Source organism: Engraulis encrasicolus, chromosome 22, assembly GCF_034702125.1.
Source record: "Engraulis encrasicolus isolate BLACKSEA-1 chromosome 22, IST_EnEncr_1.0, whole genome shotgun sequence".
Taxonomy (NCBI): domain Eukaryota; kingdom Metazoa; phylum Chordata; class Actinopteri; order Clupeiformes; family Engraulidae; genus Engraulis; species Engraulis encrasicolus.
This window is the reverse complement of record NC_085878.1, coordinates 12,405,087-12,427,034: the sequence shown is the minus strand read 5'-3', so window position 1 is coordinate 12,427,034 and position 21,948 is coordinate 12,405,087. Positions and strand designations below refer to the sequence as shown.

General features: G+C 42.9%; 1 protein-coding gene across 4 annotated transcripts in view; it reads right to left on the bottom strand.

Annotated features, from left to right (window-relative positions):
• The window catches only part of dgkza (diacylglycerol kinase, zeta a), a 76,911-nt gene that overhangs the window by 29,596 nt on the left and 25,367 nt on the right, over positions 1-21,948 (bottom strand). For 3 of the 4 annotated variants that reach the window (XM_063187897.1, XM_063187898.1, XM_063187899.1), the window contains 12 exons: positions 20,154-20,267; positions 18,665-18,805; positions 16,478-16,556; positions 16,191-16,246; positions 15,599-15,661; positions 15,342-15,415; positions 14,627-14,738; positions 12,610-12,809; positions 8,424-8,524; positions 4,409-4,488; positions 4,058-4,108; positions 1,240-1,309 (listed from right to left, as the gene is read on the bottom strand). In XM_063187897.1, the coding sequence (XP_063043967.1) occupies positions 1,240-1,309; positions 4,058-4,108; positions 4,409-4,488; positions 8,424-8,524; positions 12,610-12,809; positions 14,627-14,738; positions 15,342-15,415; positions 15,599-15,661; positions 16,191-16,246; positions 16,478-16,556; positions 18,665-18,805; positions 20,154-20,267 (1,141 nt within the window). The remainder of the gene's footprint in view (positions 1-1,239; positions 1,310-4,057; positions 4,109-4,408; positions 4,489-8,423; positions 8,525-12,609; positions 12,810-14,626; positions 14,739-15,341; positions 15,416-15,598; positions 15,662-16,190; positions 16,247-16,477; positions 16,557-18,664; positions 18,806-20,153; positions 20,268-21,948) is intronic. The other variant, XM_063187900.1, reaches the window with a different exon arrangement.

The following is a 21,948-nucleotide window of genomic DNA, read 5'->3' as shown; positions in this document are numbered from 1 at the left end:
TGCTGGGAAATAACCCCAGATGACCGTGAAACAGAAAGTCCTGTGGAAATTCTTACACAGCTACAGAATGGCATTATTGTAACGGCCACTAATCCTACAGTGCCTTTTACAGTTTTCCCACTTGTAATAATTTGGTCCAGAGCTGGGAGATTAATCAATGGACAAGTCAAGATAGAGTGCATTTCAGGTCGATCAGTCACAGTGGCCAGCACTGAGCATATTTAATGGATCAGGTCACGTGACAGAAAGGGCACAACAACTGCCAATCAGTCCACCTGTCCCCAGGCCATTGCCATTTCTGAGATGCTGAGAAGGCTAAAGTGAGGCAAAGAGCAGAAGGAGCACATTTGGAGCCTGGGGACAGTGGAAATGATGCAGGGCATGGACATGACCGGGAGTTATCCGCCCCAAGCAGTGAAAAACAGGTTACACATGTCATTTGTCTGGTGATGGTTCGTTGAGGGACAAAACTGAGAAAGAGCAACCAGAGCAATCATGTGAAATATGTCAGTGTCTTTCTTTACAGGCTGTTTTTTCATGCAGGTGCTCTGAAACTCTGGGGATATTTGTGATAAATCAATCACTGTTGGATCACTTGTTTTGTCATATTGCCCATGCCCAACCCGTAGTAGAACTAGTTTGTTCAGTGACATACATTGTGTCTAACAATGAAACAAGTCACTATCTGACCAGCTTACACTCAGGAACTCACAACACCATAACTTATTTTCTCACTTAATTTAAAGAAGTCATATTAAGTTCAGGGGTGTCTTAGTGGGATGAAAAGTGGCAGTGTTACCAGGGCATTCATTATAAGGGGAATTTTACTTTAGTAGAAAGGGAGTCTGTGAGCTGCTTCTGTCCAAGGCACAGAATGTTGTGCTATGCCTCTGTTTGTTCTAGATTGCAATTCTGGAACACATTGTGCGGAGTTGGCACCTCAACAGTAGCTGCCATGCAGATGGGTCAATCCAGGGTTCAAAAGGCAAAAACCCTGTCACAATCAGGATCCATCCAACTACCTCTGAATGAGCTGATCGTAATGAGTACCTGAGGACAGGTAGACGATGTCACCTTTGCTGGAAGAACTCTATGGCAGGTTTTTTTTCTTTTTGGGTTTTTGACATCTCTGCTACCATGAAACGGTACCCCAGTGTATGAGCAGCAAGGCGAGAGTTGCAAAGGAAGGCAGAACAAGGGGATAACTAGAGTCTAGTCCTTATATGACCTCATACTTACAGTCCAGGAAGCACCACTTTGGTGAAAGCCTTTGGGAGGACAAGGTCTTTGATTTGTTCCCATCGCCCTCCTAGGAGAAGAAGAGAAAAAAACGTGGGCAACAAGATTAGTCCTATGGCTGTTCCCTCCCTCCATAGACTACAGCAGAAATGAGATTGGAGAGTCGTAAGCCCATTTTGGAGCTGGCAGCTGGTCTATTAACTAACGCATAAGCTTTGGCGTAACGAAATGCTTCTGCGTTGAATAGAGCGGTTTTACACCCGGCCTGAGAAACACAGCCCTGGTGCTGCTGCTCCCTTTTTTTTAATGGAGTCTCGCTAAAGATCTTCTGACTGTAAAGCATGAAACATTTACAAGAACATCTGATATGTTAAACAGTTTGCACAGTGAAAAACTAGTCTCATTAGCTCTCTTCCTTTCTCATATTTCACATGGTAAAATATTGATCAAGACCACACATTTTTAGCAGCAGTGACATTTTCTGACTCTGCTGCCTGTCAGTGGAAGGTTAAACAGAATAACTCGCTAGAGTGCAGACGTTTCGTCTGTTTGTTAAAGCTTTGTTCAGAAAAATCTCACTAAAGAATACAATCCTTCTCTCTGGGTTTTCTGTTACACAAATAGCAAATGATCTGACCCTGGCAAATAGACAAAGATTGATCATCTTGTTTCTCTATATGTGTAAGAGAAGAATGCTGTGGCAATAGCTCAGAGCCATGTCATCTGATCCAACATAAGAGATCTGTTATGTAACTACATTGAACCTGTGTGTGCTCAGAATACATTATTATTGACAGGATTCATGCACACAGCAACATCACACACACACATCAACACAATCATGCAACAACTCCCACAAAGTGATTACGGTCAAAGAACACTTTTACACAAGTACACTCATGCAAAACACAAAACATCGCAAACCCATGTAACAAAGCAAGGTCTGCAGCAAACCACTCAATTTTCATTCGTAATCGTCTTGCCTGTATATGAAGACATCCACACACCACATTTTTTTCAACACGACACAACGGACCTCAACCCAATTTCACGTTTTTTACACACATGAAAAGGGAAAACACAGAGGAACAAGGAGGAGAAGATGGAGCTGGAATTGGGAACTGCTGTGAGAGTTTGAGGAGGGAGATGCAAAGCCCTTGTGCCTAACTATTTGCTTAGAAAGTTCAAGAGGTGAATTTGAATGAAGCTCTCAATAATTTAACAAGGTTAGGAATGGGAATAACATGCTTGGTGAAGAAGAATGCTGCAGTGTTTCTGTGGAAACCGATCCACTGCTTGGAGAGAGAGAGAGAGAGAGAGAGAGAGAGAGAGAGAGAGAGAGAGAGAGAGAGAGAGAGAAAGAAAGAGAGAGAGAGACAGAGAGAGAGAGAAAGAAAGAGAGAGAGAGAAAGAGAGAGAGAGAAAGAGAGAGAGAGAAAGAGACAGACACAGTGAGACAGAGACACAGAAAAAGAGAGAAAACAGAATGAAACGTTTGGCTAATCAAGGACAGGAAGTCCCAGCATCTGTTAGAATGAGATATTTTGATTAGGAGACTTCAACAGCTTCTCCCTCAACACTGAGGGAAACCGACTCCCCCCATGAAAAAAGAAGCTCATTAATGCTCTTGGAAAAGACCTCTGCAATCTATTGGATGTAACAAAGAACGATTTTTTTTTTATCACGGCCATAGATCGAATGAGTGTCAACATGAACCTAATTTCCAGTGAGCACTTTGACATTTTGTGTGTGGAGCTTTTCAATTTAATGGGGGAAGCCGCTCTTCCCTTGTCGTGCTTGTTCCTCGTGGTGATCCAGGATTCACATTTGACCTTTTACAAACCTGGAGCACCAGTCGTTGAAAAGAAGGGTGGCAAGAGATGAAGTCCTGTGGAATGGCCCACAACGTTAGCCAAGAAGAACCGAGCACACAAGAAACAGCCAAAGGCCTAAGGCTCTTTGATTTACACAGGAGGGAAATATATTAACTGCTGTGACATTTGTGCTGCACCCCAACACTTTCACATCACAGAATAATTGAAAACCGAGATGAGCTTCTAGGGGTACACTCACCAATTCTTATATATTTTTGTATATTATGTTATTTTTTTACATTACAGAACATGATTTTCCCCCCAGTACTTAGCTCAATATAGACGTATCAAGCCGCTAAAATTAAAAGAATGAAGCACACAAAATGCTTGTTTGATATAACATGTGTACAGTATATTAAGTGTCAAAAAAAGTCTGTGGACATTTCAGGTATAGCCCACTGTCAATGTCTCAAGCAGGACTTCTCAGCAGCTACCATATTGTGATCATTTCATTTCAACATGGTGTACTTGGATGACTCATGTTGAAATGTCCTTTATTACAGGGCAGAAAAAAAAACTCAAGCATGTCTAGTAGCTGCAGAGTGAATTGCGAGTTCCGTTAGGCAAGCATTAGTTTTGTTGGAGCTGAACCAAAATTAGACAAAGCTGCCAACTATACCCATTAGCCATGAAGGATGTGCGGTACATATTTCATAACCGCAGGTCTAAGAGCATATTTGGGTTAGAGCACAAGTACTTTGAGGAAGGAGAGGTAGGGGCGAGAAAAAAAAGTAAAGGAAAGGAGGGTGCAGTTCAACCACCCAATGAGCCTGCTATTCTGCCACAGATTTCATGCACTATTTACTGCAGTGGGTATTTTATTAAAGCCGCGAGGACAGGAGAGGAAGAGGACGTGAGGAGAGGGAGGAAAGGAAAGGAAATGTTCACTTGTTTCTTTATTATTATTAAGTCACGCTTGCATTCAGTGCCCATTGAACATTTACCGCTCCACAGATGTTCAGCGAAGGGGCCAATATTGTTTCAGGAAAACTGCACTGCACAGAAATTACACGGTTGAGGTCAGGTACACATTGTAAAACGTGAAACATAGAACCAATTTGGAAAGGAAATCAGGCCCAAATGTAAACAGCAGACATATGCATACACTGCACATTGCATTGCTGAACCAAGATAGAAATATCGTCCCACTGCCGTCACTTTATTAATCTAACTATGAATAACAAAGCTGGTTTCATACATCACTTCTCACCAGCCTTATTTCATTCTTGGATACATTTCATGGACACAATCTTTCAACTCTATCCTCTCAGTATTCCTGTGCACTCTCCTCTTACCTCTTGTAGCCTCTCGATGTGGGATCGGCATGTTTCCAGGTCACTATCTCCCGGGACCACGATGAGCCCGAGGGGGATGGCTGCGAGACGACAGGGGAGACAAGAGGACGAGACGTGTTACATACTCGCACACCTTCGGGTCACCGGCTGCTTAGAAACACTTGACCCAACATGCCCAATGTCTGAAGGCAATCCACGCACAGCGGCAGGCATGCAACACAACAAATTTGTCCGTGTACACCTTGTGATGGCTGAGCACTGCTGTACCGAGAATACACCTACCTCAAACCAGAAGGTGTAAGAAGGAGTACATGTTGGGTTGTTATGCAAAATAATAAAATAATAAAATGTCAATAAAGAAGTGTTAGAAAAAAAGGAGTACATATACGAGTACTAATCTCCCAAATGCCACATATCCATGCCAGCACATGTTGCACATACCATGGACAAATAGTGTATTTTTCACCATAAGTATTTGCTTCATTAAATGCAAAGTGTTACACAATTACTATCATTACCTAAAAACTTTAAATTGGATCACTACTTCAAGAAGCTGGTTGCAAGTGCAAAGGTGGATTGCTCGAGTAAGTAAGCAAAATCTTGGGCAACACAGCTTTGCAGTGTGACTTGTAGCCCATCAAATGCAGATTTATGAATAAAATAAAAACAGCCTGTGGAGGTCTTCAAGCATCCCATGCTCAGAGTCGACGATGGGTTGGGGGGATGGGAGAGAGAGAGAGAGAGAGAGAGAGAGAGAGAGAGAGAGAGAGAGAGAGAGAGAGAGAGAGAGAGAGAGAGAGAGAGCATGAGAGAGAAAGGAGGGAGAGAGACCAAGAGTTCTTCATAGAGAAAAGGTTTGGTTGCTTAGCAACCCCTGAACAGTCAGTGTCTGATTCAATTCAAGTTCACTCTCGGCTCGTTTCTGCCTCTGTTTCTGCTCTTTTTTAGCACCGGTGCGGCTGTCAGAGCTCTTTGGAGGTGTCAAGCAACTGTGACAACAGCAAAAAGGGTAGAAGCAACATGATATATTTTTGGATCAAAGGGGAGTGGTGAAAAAAAAGGAGCACAAGCCAGCTTTGTTTACCAGCACCAACACGAGCACTCCATGAGGGATACATGCACAGTTGCCAAGCCAACATGAATGGTAGTGGGGGGAATGATTAAAGTCGGTTACAAACGCACAATAGTATTCTAAAAATGTACAATTGCATAATAGTATTCCAAAAATGTATATACTCACGTGCACATTTTAAACTAAGCTAATCAAACATATTAGGCAAGGTCAATTTCAAAGACACCGCATTAATCACTACATTTCATGTCATGTCAAGTGAATGGTCAATATCTGACTGTCTAATAATAACTTTAATATAGATTTCTCTGCAGTCTGTCCCATCCTCAAAAGCTAGTTTTGGGTTGTGCAAGGCAGTGACACCTAGTGCACGAGTAAAGAACTCTGGTTTGGAAAAATCCGATTACATAGTTCTTGATGTATCGTAATCAAGTGAGAGAGATGAAGACAGAAATTAAAATGGCCTGGCAGACTGGAAGTGTAGGCAACTGCGTAGGCTGGCTGCTCATTCAGATTCAGGCTTCTACCCCAGAGGACTTGTCCAACATACTCCTGACTCCAGGCGAAACAGATGCAGCGGGAACCAGAGCTCAAACAGGGGAAACAAACCATCCCTGCCACTCGGCAGCTTTCTCCTCAGGGCAAGAGCTCGGCAAAAACCATAGAATAAGTGCTTAAACACAAGTCTTTACAGTATTTCCTCGTTATGAATGGAATCTTTTCAAATACATGTTAAGACCACCTCGCCAACATACAGTAGTGTTTCTACTCAATACCGTATGTCCCTGTGGCACTATGGCCAGGGTAGTGAGTCTCCCCTGAGGCTCTCCTTTCCCTTCTTCCTTTCCCTTCCCTTGCTACATTTTTTAACCAACCAATCGACAAAACAGAAATTTAAGTAAGAACCGATAGGTTAGAAGTTCAAACAGTGTCTAACCGCAGCAAATTAATCCCACAGTAGGCCCATTGCAGACTCTGTGTCCAGACTCGACTTCGAAAAAGGAAGTAGAAGAGTCTGGTCGAACGGGCTTGAAGATGGACAGAACAGCTCTGTGAAACTGGAGATGCTCACAGCTGAGAGATGCTCACAGCTGTGTTTTTTTGTAATCCCTCCTGAATAGAGAAGAGAGGTACAGTGCCAAGTCTCCACCGAAGCTGCCAAGAAATATGGGCACCTGGGTCCACCGGGCATCAATTAGCAGCCGTAACGAGCCGTTACCTCGTTAGCGCCTGATGGCTGGGCTGGGGGCTGACACACACACACACACACACACACACACACACACACACACACACACACACACACACACACACACACACACACACACACACACACCTTTTTTTGTTGCTAATCTCGCACAGCTGCTGGTTGTAAGCAGGAGGTAACAGATTGATAAGCTATGGGATGGGATATCTCAACTCTAACGGGCAGGGATGGGTGGATCTATCTCCATTGATGTGGCCTACAATCTGAACTGTTTTTTTCCAACATATCACACCCTGCCTACCTGCAAAAAAACAGGAGTAAGACTTTCCTGCCTTTTTTACTGTGGGAATTCCACTTAACTGTCAAACCAAACGCTTTCAATGGACCTTTTTCACGTCTCATCAGACACCTTCGATTCAATGCATTTGATCTGAAGCAGGACAAGCAGCATCCTGTGGCACAGACATACATTTAGGTGCTGGTTACAACTGTGGATATTTTTTAAAATTAAGTTATTTTTTATGCATTCACACATCAATGCGTTATGTGAATCCATGGATCCATAAGTCCATGGAAACAGGTGCCCCCGTAAATGGGATATTTTTACAAACCGAAATGGAGTTGTGAACTCTGTTCACATGTGAACGAGAGGCAAAAACCAATGCATTTTCAAAAATATCCACATGTGTGTAAAGAGCATCTTACATCCAACTGTTGGGTATGGAAAGAACCCAGTCGTTTTTCCTCCTTTGCTTCAAAACGGAACTTGTTTGAAGTAATTGGGGAAAAAGGGTAATTAGTTACACACACCTCCACCACCCACCATTGGGTCCCTCCCACCACAGCTGGTGATCCCATCTGTTCTGATGCAGTAAAGCACCTGCTGCCCTTGTTGCCCTTTGACATATGGAAGCATACCTTTGCATCGACTGTCATCTGACATTGATCTTGCATCTCCGCCATACCCACACATCACATGATCTGGGTTCTCATTCAGTGATATCGATGGACATTGGACTGATTGATTTTTTTTTTCAATTAATTTTCCGTCCTCTGAACTTTCAACTTGACTGAAATGTCAAGATATGGTATTTTGTAAAATGCAGTAACTCGGAAAGACCATGTACAGACACCCGACTGTAACTGAATGTACTACAATCCATCGGAACAAGATGTCACTGTACAGTACGTGTGCTGTAGGCAATGTTGATTGCAGGGGGGAAGAAAATCCATCTGCCTGCCCGCTGTTTCATACAAGTAATGCATATAGCTGCACTTGACTGACCCGTCTCCCCTCAGAGCAAGCCACTCGGCAGTCCTCTCGCTCTCCATTTGGCAAAGAGGACATGCTCATTGCACCCTCCCTGTGTGTCTCAAATGAGTCACCAGCCAGCATGCACCATCTACTGCACATCACTTTATTTTTTCCCTCCATGCTGAGGCTGGGAATAGTCCGGTAGGGCCCATGTTTTTAGATCAGATCAGATTTAAAGTCACATCAGTCCAGTTGCATAATAATCGTTTTGAAAGGGAGGATAGTCTCTCTCACCACCGGAGATAAAATTGTAGTGAAGTGTGGTGAAATCACTTCTGCCCCCCCCGCTGAACAACTTGTCTTATACAGTATATATAAACAGGCGTGTGTGTATGTGTGTGTGTGTGTGTGTGTGTGTGTGTGTGTGTGTGTGTGTGTGTGTGTGTGTTTGCACAGTATATAGATTTGGCAAAACACTTACAAGCCTCCTTTAGCTTCTCCTTGTCATAATGCAAGGCCTCATAGTCATGCATGCTGATGCGATTCACACGTATCCTCAATCTCTCTGGGAAAGCTTGTTGGCTGGATTGAGACAGAGAGAGAGAGAGAGAGAGAGAGAGAGAGAGAGAGAGAGAGAGAGAGAGAGAGAGAGAGAGAGAGAGAGAGAGAGAGAGAGAGAGAGAAAGAGAGAGAGAGGGGTGGGGGGGGGGTTAAAATCATGGTAACATAATTATGCCCATCATCAGGATTGAAGGAAAAAAACAACAACAACGCAATTAAATAATTTCATGGGTGCGACTGCGGCAGAATAGCATTTCCTCTCTCGCTGGAATCACTTTCAATTAAACATTACAAACTAGAATGCTTCCCTTTCATAATTAATTATGAGGTATTTGCATAATGATGGTGGAGGCGCTCTCGCGCGCACGCTCCCATGACTGTCATGCATGGGTGTGTTGCCCTCGTCAGGGATTACTGGGTTGGTTGCTGTCTGTCTGTCCAGATAATGGAAGGCTATGACAGGAGCAGGCTATGGAAGCACAGGTGATCAGGCATCATTGCTTTCCAGTACCATTTCCAGTCACAGCGTGAAATGAAACCTGAAAAGCCATCACTATGAAGACAGAACAGGTCTTTAAGCCTGGTAGAAATGCAATATGTGGTTAAAAAACACTACAACTAAACTATGCACATATATACTGTATATACTATATGATTATAATATTACACATTTGAGAATGAATGTGTTTTTTGCGGCCACCTGTGTGCGAATGTTCTGACCTGCTTGATGATGATTGTGAATATGGCTATGGCTATACGAATCTGGGTGATTTGCCTCTGTACAGTTGCTGTATTCTGTTTTACAGTACCTGCTTTTTTTCTGCAAAAAAGGATGCTGAATGCCTGAGCCCTTTTTAAGAAAAGCTGCCCTCAGCCTATAAAAACCTAAATATCTCAGCTTCTGAACACATAAAAATATGCACTAAGTTGCATTTAAACGCTAAGACCCTCATTAGAATGTGCTCATTCATCTCAAAGAAACAGAGATTTTTAATAAAGTTGTCTCAAATCTCATGAGCCTGAATGTTGCGTAATGCAGCTCCAGGCCCCAGGGCCAATGTTGCGCAACGCAACATCAGGCATCAATGGGTTAAGAAACCACAGTAGATGTGAGAATGCATAACTTCTCTTATATGGCCCCTGCAGTCATGGCTTGCGAACATGACCTGTATACGCTGGTCACCCTCCTGTAATATTTGTGAAAATGTATGCCATTACTGAGGCACTTTCTGCTCTTCACACACACTAAGAATGCAAATGTATTCTCAAGACCTTGGGTGTTTTCAGTGGGAGGCCAAATGTACTGCATCGCTACACTCAGGGCCGGATTAAGATGGCCTGGGGCCACTAGGGCTACAGGTTGCTGTGGGCCCCCTAGAAAGCAAATTTGGCAACAAATTTACATAGAAGGTTACATAGAAGGTAATTACGAGCTAGGAATTAAGGATAACATGTCTACCAACTGTACTCAACACGACAGATGAGTTTTTCAATATCGCATCTTGTCACAATTCTGATTTTTTTTACTTTTGGTCTATCAGGGGCCCCCTAGCAGGTAGCACCCCCCCCCCCCCCAAGGCTACAGCCATATCTAGCCTGTGTGTTAATTTGGCCCTGGCTACAACTCCACAAAGAACTCTAAGTGACATGACATCATCCCCTCTCCTCCTCAACAAGTGCCCTGTTGGCACAGTAATTTAATTTGTCGTTGGTTCCATCTTCTGCCCTGTAATTGAGGATTCGTAATGGCTTTACGGTTCTGCACTGATTACTCGACTCTTAAGAGATTTACCCAACTGTGTAACTAGTCAAGGGGTACGATGCAATTATCGTGAAAATGATCGTTTCATTAAATACTAGCGTAAGTAAATTTAAATGACATTCAATGCTGTATATGATTGATTGTGGAAATATATTAATATCTATACAATTATACACAGTATATTACTAAATATAATTTAACGCAATGTAATATAATACCCTCGTATAGATGATACTGAGCATTCCTCTTCATTGTCAGGATTAGAGGATTTTAGAACATCCAATGATCCAATGCGCTAGAGACCCAAGTGCATACCTATAGACTTTTTCAATCATATGTGGAAAATGAAATGCCATTGAACAGAAAATAGTGTCACTCCAGTACATCAACTTATCTCTTTAAGCCTCAGGGGATGTCATTGCAATGCCTTCCTGTAATCCTTTTATACAGTAACACCCTGGCCAAACTGACCATATGAGTTTTCACACAAGTGTGTGCTGCCTGACACAAAAAAGCCTTGTTGATCGAATGGAAGTACAATATTTAAAAGTCTTTGAAGTAACGTACAGTAGCACCACCCCATCACAGCACATAATGATGGTCTGACAAAATTCATAAGGATCTGCCTTTGCTCTCGATCCAAAAAAGTACAGCACAGTGCAGAGCAGATTCCTGGCTGTTGGGAAATGATGGACTACGCGAGAGCCCGTTTATCTCTTCTTCTCAAGTCACCTGATGGCCTCCCTTTCTCTCTCGCTCTCCCTCTCTTTGTCTTCTCTCTCTTAGCTTCGGCAAGCGTCGAAAGACAAGCTGAATAAACACAGGCCAAGGCCAACTACTGTGCTGATGTTATTTCTTGGATTTATGCCTCGCTGGGGAGTAGACATCGCGGCGGATGACAACTGATTCTCTGCTCCCTTGTTAGTCAAAGCAAGACAAGAGCAGAGCTGTCAGACGCCTTCAAACCTGTCTGCCAATGCTAAAGTGGCCACCTGGAGACCGCTGCACACTTTTTTTTTTGAGGGGAGATTTGAAAATGTTTTGATGTAGACGGGCTCTCTTCTTTAAAACAGTCAGAGCTTCTAGCCTGTAGCCGCTCTGTTTGGATAGACAATGAATAAACCGAATGAGCTATATGAATGTACTGTGTGAATGTACCATGAGCTGAATTATGAATGTATATTATGAATGTGTATATGTGATGCATTTGAGAATGAGTACATGTGATCACGTTTGTCTGTAAACACCACCGTGAACATTAGCCTGACTCTCGTCCGGTGTATTGCCGCTCAGCTTTGTGAGCTCACACGAGAGTCTGGGGGGCCTTCTGATTCGCCCTGATCCCAAACAAAAATGCAGTAGAACCAATCAGGATCACAAGTGTTTCAGAGATGTGATGTAAACTGTATTTGCGAATCTGTGAGTAGTTAAAGTAGCACCTCATTTAAAATGTCAGACAAGTGCTTCTCCAATCACATACAATGATTTGTTAAAATAAAAACAGACCTACGCATATGGTGTAGCTCCAGATGTTCATGGAGCAAGGCAGAACAAATTCATCTGGCAAGATTCAGGTTATGTGAACATGAACAGGCTATGTCTGCACGAATGTGGGCAATTGCCTCTGTATGGTTGAATAACCCTACTATAACTATTTCAGACGGGTTCACACACACGAACACACATCACACCACTGAGTATAAACTCCAAATACGTATGGAATGGAATTGACCTATCGCAAAAGCCCGCCCTCGAAAGCTCATCATTCAATCAGCGTACACCAACCGTAACTAAGGAGAAAGACCCCATCAAACTTTTGGATTTAGCAAGATGGTCAAGCGGTGCGCCTACGGTACCTGCAGGTCCGACACCAGAGGGAAGCGGCATTTATTTCCCCCTTTCCCAAGCCCAAGACCCAAGCAGCAAGATGCCAGCAGCGGATTAAGCAATGTGGGAGATCTCACTCGCAACTTTAATTTCACAAAAATTAATAAGCATACTTATGTCTGCTCGAAGGCAAGTAAATCAACTGGCTACCCTTACGTAACTCATGTACGTGTTAAACTATTCCTGAGAAAGATCCCGCTGGTCGATCGAAACGTTGCCATGAATAATAAAATAATATATGAAATAAGTAATAATAAATCATAAAATTGAATAAAAACAAATAAATAATAAAATCATTTAGTATGTAAAAAGAGCAGGGCAGCCACTCTCACACTATCTACTACCATTGTAACGCAACTGTAATATTTGCTTTTTTTTGTGGATGGGCACACCCTAACTTCCAAACGCCTTTGCCATAAACTATAGGTACTGCATAACCAAGACCCTTGCCACTCACTCGTTGAGCAGAGGTATGGAGGTCCTCCTCTTGGTCTTCTGCACCATGTTGGCCTGGTTCCTGAGGGAGATGTGGATGATAGAGGGCGCCAGCTTGCAGGGCTCCCCGTCCACCTGCATGGGGATGGACTTGTACGTTGTCAGGGTGACTTCGCGACACTGGTTCAGCCGCTCACCATGCCCGCCCACCTGTAACGTGGCCTGTGGGGAATGATAATATGAAGACGAAATAAAAAATCTGCAGAGTGGAAAGCTCCTGTTTCAGAAGCTCAGAAGCTATCAGTGCGTTTTATAACCACTGCAAAGGCGGTAATGTTTTTCACCAAGGTCTGCTAAATGTATTCATCCATTTATTTATTTGTTTGTTGGCTTGCAAAACATTCGCCAACGCACCAAAAACATCACTGACATTCGGCCAGTATGTTGGCATGCACAATGTGTTCAAACGTATAAAGCTGCTGGTGCCAACCTGAGCTGGCTTGCCGCATAGATATGTTCCCTGAGTGCTCTTGTTTTTTTCCAGTGATGTTTCTGTGCCCTCTCTACCATCCTTCTCATGGATGTGTACGATTAGAACTATTAAAATTGTTCAAACTGCAGGTTTAAAGGCCCATAGACATGCACTGCACATCTCATTTTTGTACTTCTCCATTGCCAGATCAGAGCATTGGGGGAAAACAAAAAATGAAAATAATAAAAAGAAAATATCCGCACAGCGTAAAGCTCCCATTGCTTCTTTATATTATATTCAGCCATGTGTGGAGCCCCTGTGGCTACTGTATTGCTAAGGCCAAACTACAGAGATAAAAGGTCACCATGGGGAGGAGCAGGGAAGACAACATGTGGGGACAAAGGGCTCAGTTGTCCCAGGCCCAGGGAGGAGGGTGGGGTGTCCCATACATTATGTTGTATTTATTAAGCGGAGGTGGGGGTTTCAGATGACTTTGTCCTGGACCTGGCCAAAGCTATGAGTGGCCATGGGGAGGACGACACAGGCAGCACACCACACCGGCATTTGCGCCTCCATAAATAAAGGGCAGATACTGTATAGCCTCCACAAACAGCCTTTTCCTTCAGCTCACAGTACTGTAAAACCACAGTATGCAGTTCTGTAATACTGTACACTCACTGTTTTTTTATACAGTATGTGTATAAAATAGACTTTATACTTTTCAACCGTCTCAGTTTTTTTCTTCAATCAAAAGATTTTGTGCTCAATAATTTGTTGGCTGGTTCATAATGTAACATGCCCTGAAGTACAAACATGCAGTATTGAGTGGATAATGACTTTTCAAAATGATAACCAACAACAGATGGTGTGTGCGCTCACAAGCACATTTCTGCTGTACTGGTCTCTCAGCGCAGAACATCCATTTGCTGAGACGGCTGGATATGGTGTGAATCATAAACAATGTCAGTTAAATCGGAAAAGGATATACTAGTAGTATATATTTTCGCTGCTGTGCTTCTTTTACAATATTTCAGAAATGCCACTGTGTGATCTATGACCCTAGAGTTGAGGTCTTGGATTGTGCGTGCACACAGGTTGTAGATCAGTCATATGGCAGCCAGAAGAAAACTAGTCACCTGAGTGTGTGCCCACGTCGTACAACTCATAGCAGAATGATATAAACAGGAGTAGAAAAATAGATAGGCTTTATTGTCCTTTGAGGGGAATTTCTTTCTACAAACCATCAAACTGTCAAAAACACAACCCCAACATAGACAGTGCCATCACAAAGAGCAAGCACTGAGAGGATATAGCATCTTCAATGTTATACTACGAACAGTATGTGGCTAAGATACTGCAGTTTAGCCATCAGCAACAGTGGAAGGTTAGGCTTCAGACAAGTGCAGATGTTGTGAGGAGGGAGGAATTGAACCCTGGCCCTCCGTGGCATCACTGGGCGCTAAAGTACATTTCTATGCATAACAAGCAAGTGCATAACAAGCATTTCAAGCAAATAAGCAAGTTCTTGTAACACTATTGATATACTGTAGAGGGGAACGCTACATACCAGTGAGGTCATGGTGAAGCCGATCACCTCGATGCAGCCGTCATCATGTCGCTGCGGCTCAAAGTCATGGTGCTCGCTTGGATTCCCCCAGGGCATCGTGCCAGCGCAGTACCTGCAGTACACAACACAATGCAACGTCACTACATACATATCAGGCACAGCTGGGATCTAAGGGTGGCAGGTTCAAATGAGTGAACGAATGAGTGAACGCTGGTGCGATTGGCTGCCGCTGCTCATTCAGTGTATGTTTTGATATTGTACAATGTTTCGAAAGGTGCTTTCAAATAAAATGTATTATTATTATCATTATTATTGTTATTATTATTATTATTATTATTATTATTATTATTATTATTATTAAATCCAGTACTAGTGGGAAGGTAAGTGGGGTAATAAAAAGGAGTAATATGATGTGTGAAGCATACAACTCCATATTACTCCAAGTCTCTGGATAAATGGGCCATCTGCGTGTAATTGTACTGTAATGGAATATAGGCAGTCATAAAACATACAGAAGGAGACGAGACTGTGCATCATGTTTACTTGACAGCGGCATGACTGCTCCTGGCAAAGTCCAGCAAGAAACACCTTCAAAGTTTCTCATAGAAGTCGCACAGTGCGCACAGAATGGGGGAGATAAAACGACTGCAACTGTAAGTTATTTGAAAGGGACAAGTGGTATTGGACTGCATGAAATAATAAAAAGAGGACTCACCTTGGGATGTTCAGGAACACGAGGCATTGCAGCTTTAACTCCTGCACCTTGGAGGTAAGATCAGTGCCATCGCACTGCCAAGGCAGTCAGGTAAGGGAGGACCACAGAAGGGAGACATTGAGGGAAAACAGCATCTTGTCAATATCATGAAGTATATCTCTGAATATTGAGCAATGAAAGAAATTAAAAGTAGCTCGTTGCACTTTTACGCGTTTTAATTACAAAAAATATAATTGTGCTGCATCAGTGAGACTTACCACAACTTTTATGTGCTTGGCTAGGTCTTTGGAACTCCCCATGAGGAAGTCGGAAAATGCAGTCTAGTGAAGACAAACAAACACAATGTTCGAATGCTGGGTTAGAATATTCTGAATATTACAGCTTTTGAGATGATTACAGCTAACCATTTCCGAGCCCCCAATGCAACACAAAAGCTCTTCGTCAAAGGGTGGCCCCAACAGCAAAATTGGTTTTCCAGCAGCAAAGCAACAACTCACGCCACAGACAGATTAACAGTATAAAGAAGGACAACACACACACAGGCACACAGGCGCACTCTCTCTCTCGCCCAGTACACACACATACACACACACACACGCGCACACACATTTTCTCCCTCTGTCAAACACACACACACACACACACACACACACACACACACACACACACACACACACACACACACACACACACACACACACACACACACACACACACACACACACACACACACACACACACACACACACACACACACACACACACACACACACACACACACACACACACACACACACACACACACAAATAAGTAATAACTCTTGCACCCTGACAATAAAGCATACTCACCCCAGCATAGAACATCTTGTTACGAAAACGGCTGTTAAATTTCTCAGGGTTGGCCTCTGTATAGATGGATAGAGATCACAGTAAAGATTTCATTTGTTGAAACAGAAGACGTTGGACTACGTGAAATGTGTGTAATAAAATAGGAAATATGGATTTATTGCATCATTCCGTGCATACATCGCATGATCTCAGACTATTGAAATACAATACAATGGATTTATTTATTTCATTATCCATATGTCATATGTACATATAAATATCAGTGAAGGGGCTATTGAGAAACCAACCTCGAGATTCATGGAACTCTAGTGTCACATGAGCGTCAAAGCCAAGACTGAAGTAGTTGTTGAATACATCCAATGGTAGCTGTAGAGGAATGTGCAGTATTAAAAATGTATTGAGACACTCGTATCACTCAGTACAAGCATTACATATGATAAAAGAGATTCTGTGTTGTATGATATTGTATTTATTGCAGAATACAACATTACTATTTATAAAGCAGGAGTAATGGTTTATTGCAATGTGAAACGTCCCATCATGAAATCGAGCAATATAATCACTTTGCAAAGTTATCTTAATATTCATCTTTATTTTATTTGAACATGAAATTCCGATCTAATCAGAGGGCGCAGAGAGTCTTTATTTAACTAACACAAGCATCCCTGGGGGCACTCAGTGAGCGGCAGGGAGCGCCACGCCCCTGCTTGGAAAAGCATGTTATTAACTGCGGGTTGGACAAAAAGCCAATTGCATGCCAGTGGGCATCACTTGAGCCATCACTCCAGTCTGTCTGGAGAGGAAGGAGTCGGGCTGACAGGCCAGGCACACTAGTGCTCCAGCATGCCTGGCCTGTGTGTCAGATCAGCGGGACCAGGGCAAAAGGGCTGATAAGCCTACTTTATGACCCAGCATGGCCTGCATCAACGGTAATTACAAAACATCAATCAGCGAGCCTCGCAGGGAGGTAACTCTCTGTCTGTCTTGGTCTCGCTCCATTTCTATCCATCTCTCTGTCATGCTCTCTCTCTCTCATTCTCTCTCTTTATCTCTCTCTCTCTCATGCTCTCTCTCTCCCTCTCTTTTGCCATTTTTTGCCGACTTTGCACAGCTTCCGTCTCTGACTATGTCCAAACAACACTCACAAAATTTTGCAAACACACAGTCCAAAACAGACAAAATGACAGGGGCAGAGCCTGGCGCGTCATGCTGTCATAAGGGGGGGCTTAAAACGGCGTCCCCTCTGTCCTATTGTGCTCCGCCATCTAATCTGGACACTGTCACTCAGCTCGGCCAGATAGCAGGACACTGGCGGCCCTGGAACAATGTGGCTTGGGGAGTTCCATCTCTCTCTCTGTCTCTTTCTCTGTCTCTTTCTCTGTCTCTTTCTCCGTCTCTTTCTCCGTCTCTTTCTCCGTCTCTTTCTCTCTTTCTCTCTCTCTCTCTCTCTTTCTCTTTCTGTCTCTGTCTCTTTCTCTCCCTCCCTCACTCCCACATCCAACCACCCTCCCCCAAATGAGCATTTCCCTGCTGACATCCGTTCCTACAGCAATGGCACCTGGAGGACAGCATTATTGATGCTCCGTATCTCTCTCTTCAGTGGGCTTTTAGCTAGCAGAACAGTCTCCAAGGTAATTGGCCTCTATGGAAGGTTATACCGTATACAGTACGCGGCTGCAATAAAGGTCTGTTAGCGATGAAGCGCTTAGCACATTTAATTGACCTAACGGTGTGTGCTATCCACTGTATATGGCTGTGATCCATGTATAATATCCTGCTGCTGAATTAAATATGAAACTAAACAGGCACTCGGCACAAAATAATGTCTTTTAATGACGACCACACTTGGCTTGGCCCTATTACGAGAACACCCTGACAGCCTGATGTCCCTCCTGCTGGAGAAGAGATGGAGGCGGATGTCAGGACATGCCCTACTCAGGTCAGAAAGCCATAAATAATTCTACTGCATGCCTGAAATCGCTACTCATTTCAAGTTACTTTAGCATTGCAATACATCTGCATGTTATATTTAGCCTACAAACATGACCCGGGTGGATGAGCATCTTCACAGACTATACAGTACTGTATTGCACATCTGCAGTAAAGCCTACTGCTGCACTGCTGACATCAGGCAGAGTTGGTTGAAAGGCATGAAGGTTAGAAGGCAATAAAGTAAAAAGGTTAGAAGCCAGAGAATATTTGCTTCAGGCACCAAATACTTATTATGATTACTTACAAAGGGTTTATGTAGTCACGTAGTGTACCATGCAAGATGTTCAGACACCCCACATTTCAAAGTTATTATGCATAATCTAGAAAATGGCTAATGCAGTATAATCACTTGTGTAATATAGAAGATTCTCCTCTATATTAAACCATCTCTCGTCCAACTACTGACAAATGCTTTATGTAGCCACTCATAGTCCCATGTCTTTTATCAGGCACCACGCCATTTATCTTTCAGCCCTGCTTACTTTATCTGTCTGCTGGTCATCCTTCTCCTCTCCTGCGGCCTCAGTATTGGGCTCCACAACCAGGTTCCAGCGGTCCAGCTGGACAATGTTCCCGTCTTCAACATGAGACAAGATCTTTGACACAGGTTCATCTGTGTAGCCCTGCGAGAAAAAGGAAGTAATGTTGTTAGATAGATATTTATCACAGTTAACAGAGATTTGGATAAGTGGAATAATTTACCTTTTCGTTAAGCCCCCTCCTTACATAGAAACTATTACCATGTCAGTCAATGCAATGGTTCTCACCATTGAAATGAAGGCAAGTCGTATTTAAGGTATTTAGCTGTTCTTTGCAGACAGCAATGATAATGGCTACATCTGAAGAGAGTAGTGGGCAGAAAGTACTGTTGTATGCATTTTAAAGTCACAAACACAGCATACATGTAACATGTAGGATCAGACACAACTTAAGGCATCTCAATGAAAGAGACAATTTCACACGCACACACATACACCATACCAGAACTTTTATGGACATGGTATTATTATTAACTGTGCTTGTGTACTTTGGGAGAACTGAAGTGTCTGTTAAAAGAAGGCCCATGTCATTGAAAACAAGACATCTGTGGTCTTTGAAAGTCTATAAGTTGCTGACTAAATAGGTGGAAATGATTCTTGGCCCAGGCGAGCTAGCTGCAAGCCAGACCTGTTGTCAAATAACACAGACATGCTATGTTGTCTATTAACATATAACACAACCATTTAACAACCCCGAAATTGCAGATCATTACGCTAGTAGGTCAAGAAGGGTCCTGGGGTTGACTATGATGGTTCAATGAATTCATTCCTATGATGGTAAGTACTTGCAGCTTCACCTAAAAAGGGGAGTGTGCATTCTGAAAGCTCATTAACATACAGTCTGTCCTAGATATAAGAAATGCATATATTAGTTGGGTTGATGCACCTTTTTGGTATCACATAGAGGTCATTTCCTTGGTGGTAATTGTTGTTGGGTTATTCCTCTAGAAATTATTTTTTGTTTCTCTGCTTTGTTTTCCCGAGGCCCAGCACAGAGGGGCTTAGCTTGTGAGGTCAATAACTTTGAAACTTTGAATCCGCCTGTAGGGATTAGATCTCTTCCAACCTTATTTTCCCCTAGTGGCTCAGTTACCCAGTAATGCTTGATGCAAGATTGGTGGAAAATGAGTGCTCGAGGGAGGGGGAAAGCAGGGGATGTGAGAGGGAGAGGAGGAGGTGGGGATGCAATCTTTGGCGGCCAGTCATGACTACATTGAATGGGATGAATACAGTGCACCTATTATGGACCTGTAAACAGAGTTTTTGATAAGTGAGGAGTTGTCGTCCTATTGCAGGGACGAATGGAAATCCATGTCCATTTGATTACTGCGACTAAAAAAAGAGTTGAAAGCTACCTACGGCTTGATGAGATGGCCATAGAGCACAATTACTGTCAGTGGGGAGTCCAGTAACGAGGCATAATTGCACGTACCCCTCCCCAGTTAAGTGTCCTGGCCAGGTCGTTCCCAGTGCCCAGAGGAAGGACGGCCACAGCCGGCTGAGGATTCAGATTCAGCTGGTCCAACGTGGAGAGGATCCAGCCTACCTGCAGGACAGGAAGAGAGATGATGTAAGAAGAGCAGAGATGATGAGATGAGAGAAGACAAGAATGACAGATGAGAAGAGAAGATTGAGAGATGAGAGAAGATAACTAGACAATAACGAGAGAAGAGAAGAGAAGAGAAGAGAAGAGAAGAGAAGAGAAGAGAAGAGAAGAGAAGAGAAGAGAAGAGAAGAGAAGAGAAGAGAAGAGAAGAGAAGAGAAGAGAAGAGAAGAGAAGACAGAACAGAACAGTACAGAACAGAACAATAAAACAGCACAGATCGAAATAATGAGAAACGAGGAATAATAAATAAAAGTAAAGGTAGCAAGGGTAAAGATGAGCATGACATCATTGAATATTTCATATCGACGTCTCAAAAGAAAGCATCTATTTTTAATGAGCTGTATGTATTCCGTAACCTGTGGTACACCAGGATATGGCCACAGTGAAATGCTAAACTAAAATACCGTCTCATTTGACAACAATACATGGACATCAAAGCCAGCAGGAAATGCATTTAGTGAAGTGGTCAACCTTAAACCAATGTTTCCAGAATAATTTCAGGGATTCGTTCACTTGTAAGAGACACTTTAGAATTCACTTTGCCACGCTCCATGGTCAATAATCATGCAAAACAAGTTTGGAAGCCCAAAATGTCTCTAACTCATATACTGAATTGAATAGACATGTATTGTACATTCTCTCCCACAAGAATTAATCAGATTACTAATTCTGCAAATTAAACACTAACATTATGCATATAAATGCACACTATGTATTGCAGGGGTGGGGAACCTTTTTCATATGAAGCTGCATAATATTAAAATTGTGTCGGGGACCGGATAAAACGGCCCTTGAGACATAGGTTCCCCACCCCTGATGTATTGCATATACGAAAATATATATTTATGAATGCTCACATCAATATTTGCAACTAAACAGCATGTCTTCGCTTGAAATATTAATTCTGTTGATGCTGAAATTACATAACAGTGGTATCATGTTCAGCATGGTTATATAGGGAGCTAGCTTTTGAAATACATTTTTAGTTGGTCTAGTTGAGTTTGCATGCGCACACACGCTCACAGATGAAATAAGGTTGAAGCTGGGAACTGGTTTACTGTATACTTCACTACTTTGCCCTAAGGGGTGCTTGAAGCCGGTGTATGTGTGCAGGGCCGTTGACAGCTTTTGCCAGGCCTAGGACAAAGTCATCTGAAATGCATGATGAATTGAAAACGCAGAAATGGGACCACCATCTCCTTAGGCCCGGGACAACTGAACATTTTGCTCCCCCCCTGTAAGCTTCCACGGATGTTTGGCTTGCTTGGTAGCCATTCTTGGCGTAGGAGTGCATTACAGGGGAGATCACCAGCAGAGAGCTGAGCGATGTCAGCTTGTACCCCCTGTCAAGAGGGAATGTGTGATTGGATCCTACTGGTGTAATGGTGGAATAAAGAGGAAGAGGAGGACAAAAAATACCTCTTTTTAATATATGTATTATGTATGTCTTCTGTTGCCCAGCCTTGCACTTTATATGTCTGTATGCGTATTGTATAGGTAGTCTAGGTGTAATGTATGTGGACTGTCTGTCTATGTGTAATTGTCTATGTCCACACCTGAAGTGTATGTCTATGTCTGCATGGGAAAGTAAGAAACGTAATTTCAATTCTTTGTATGACC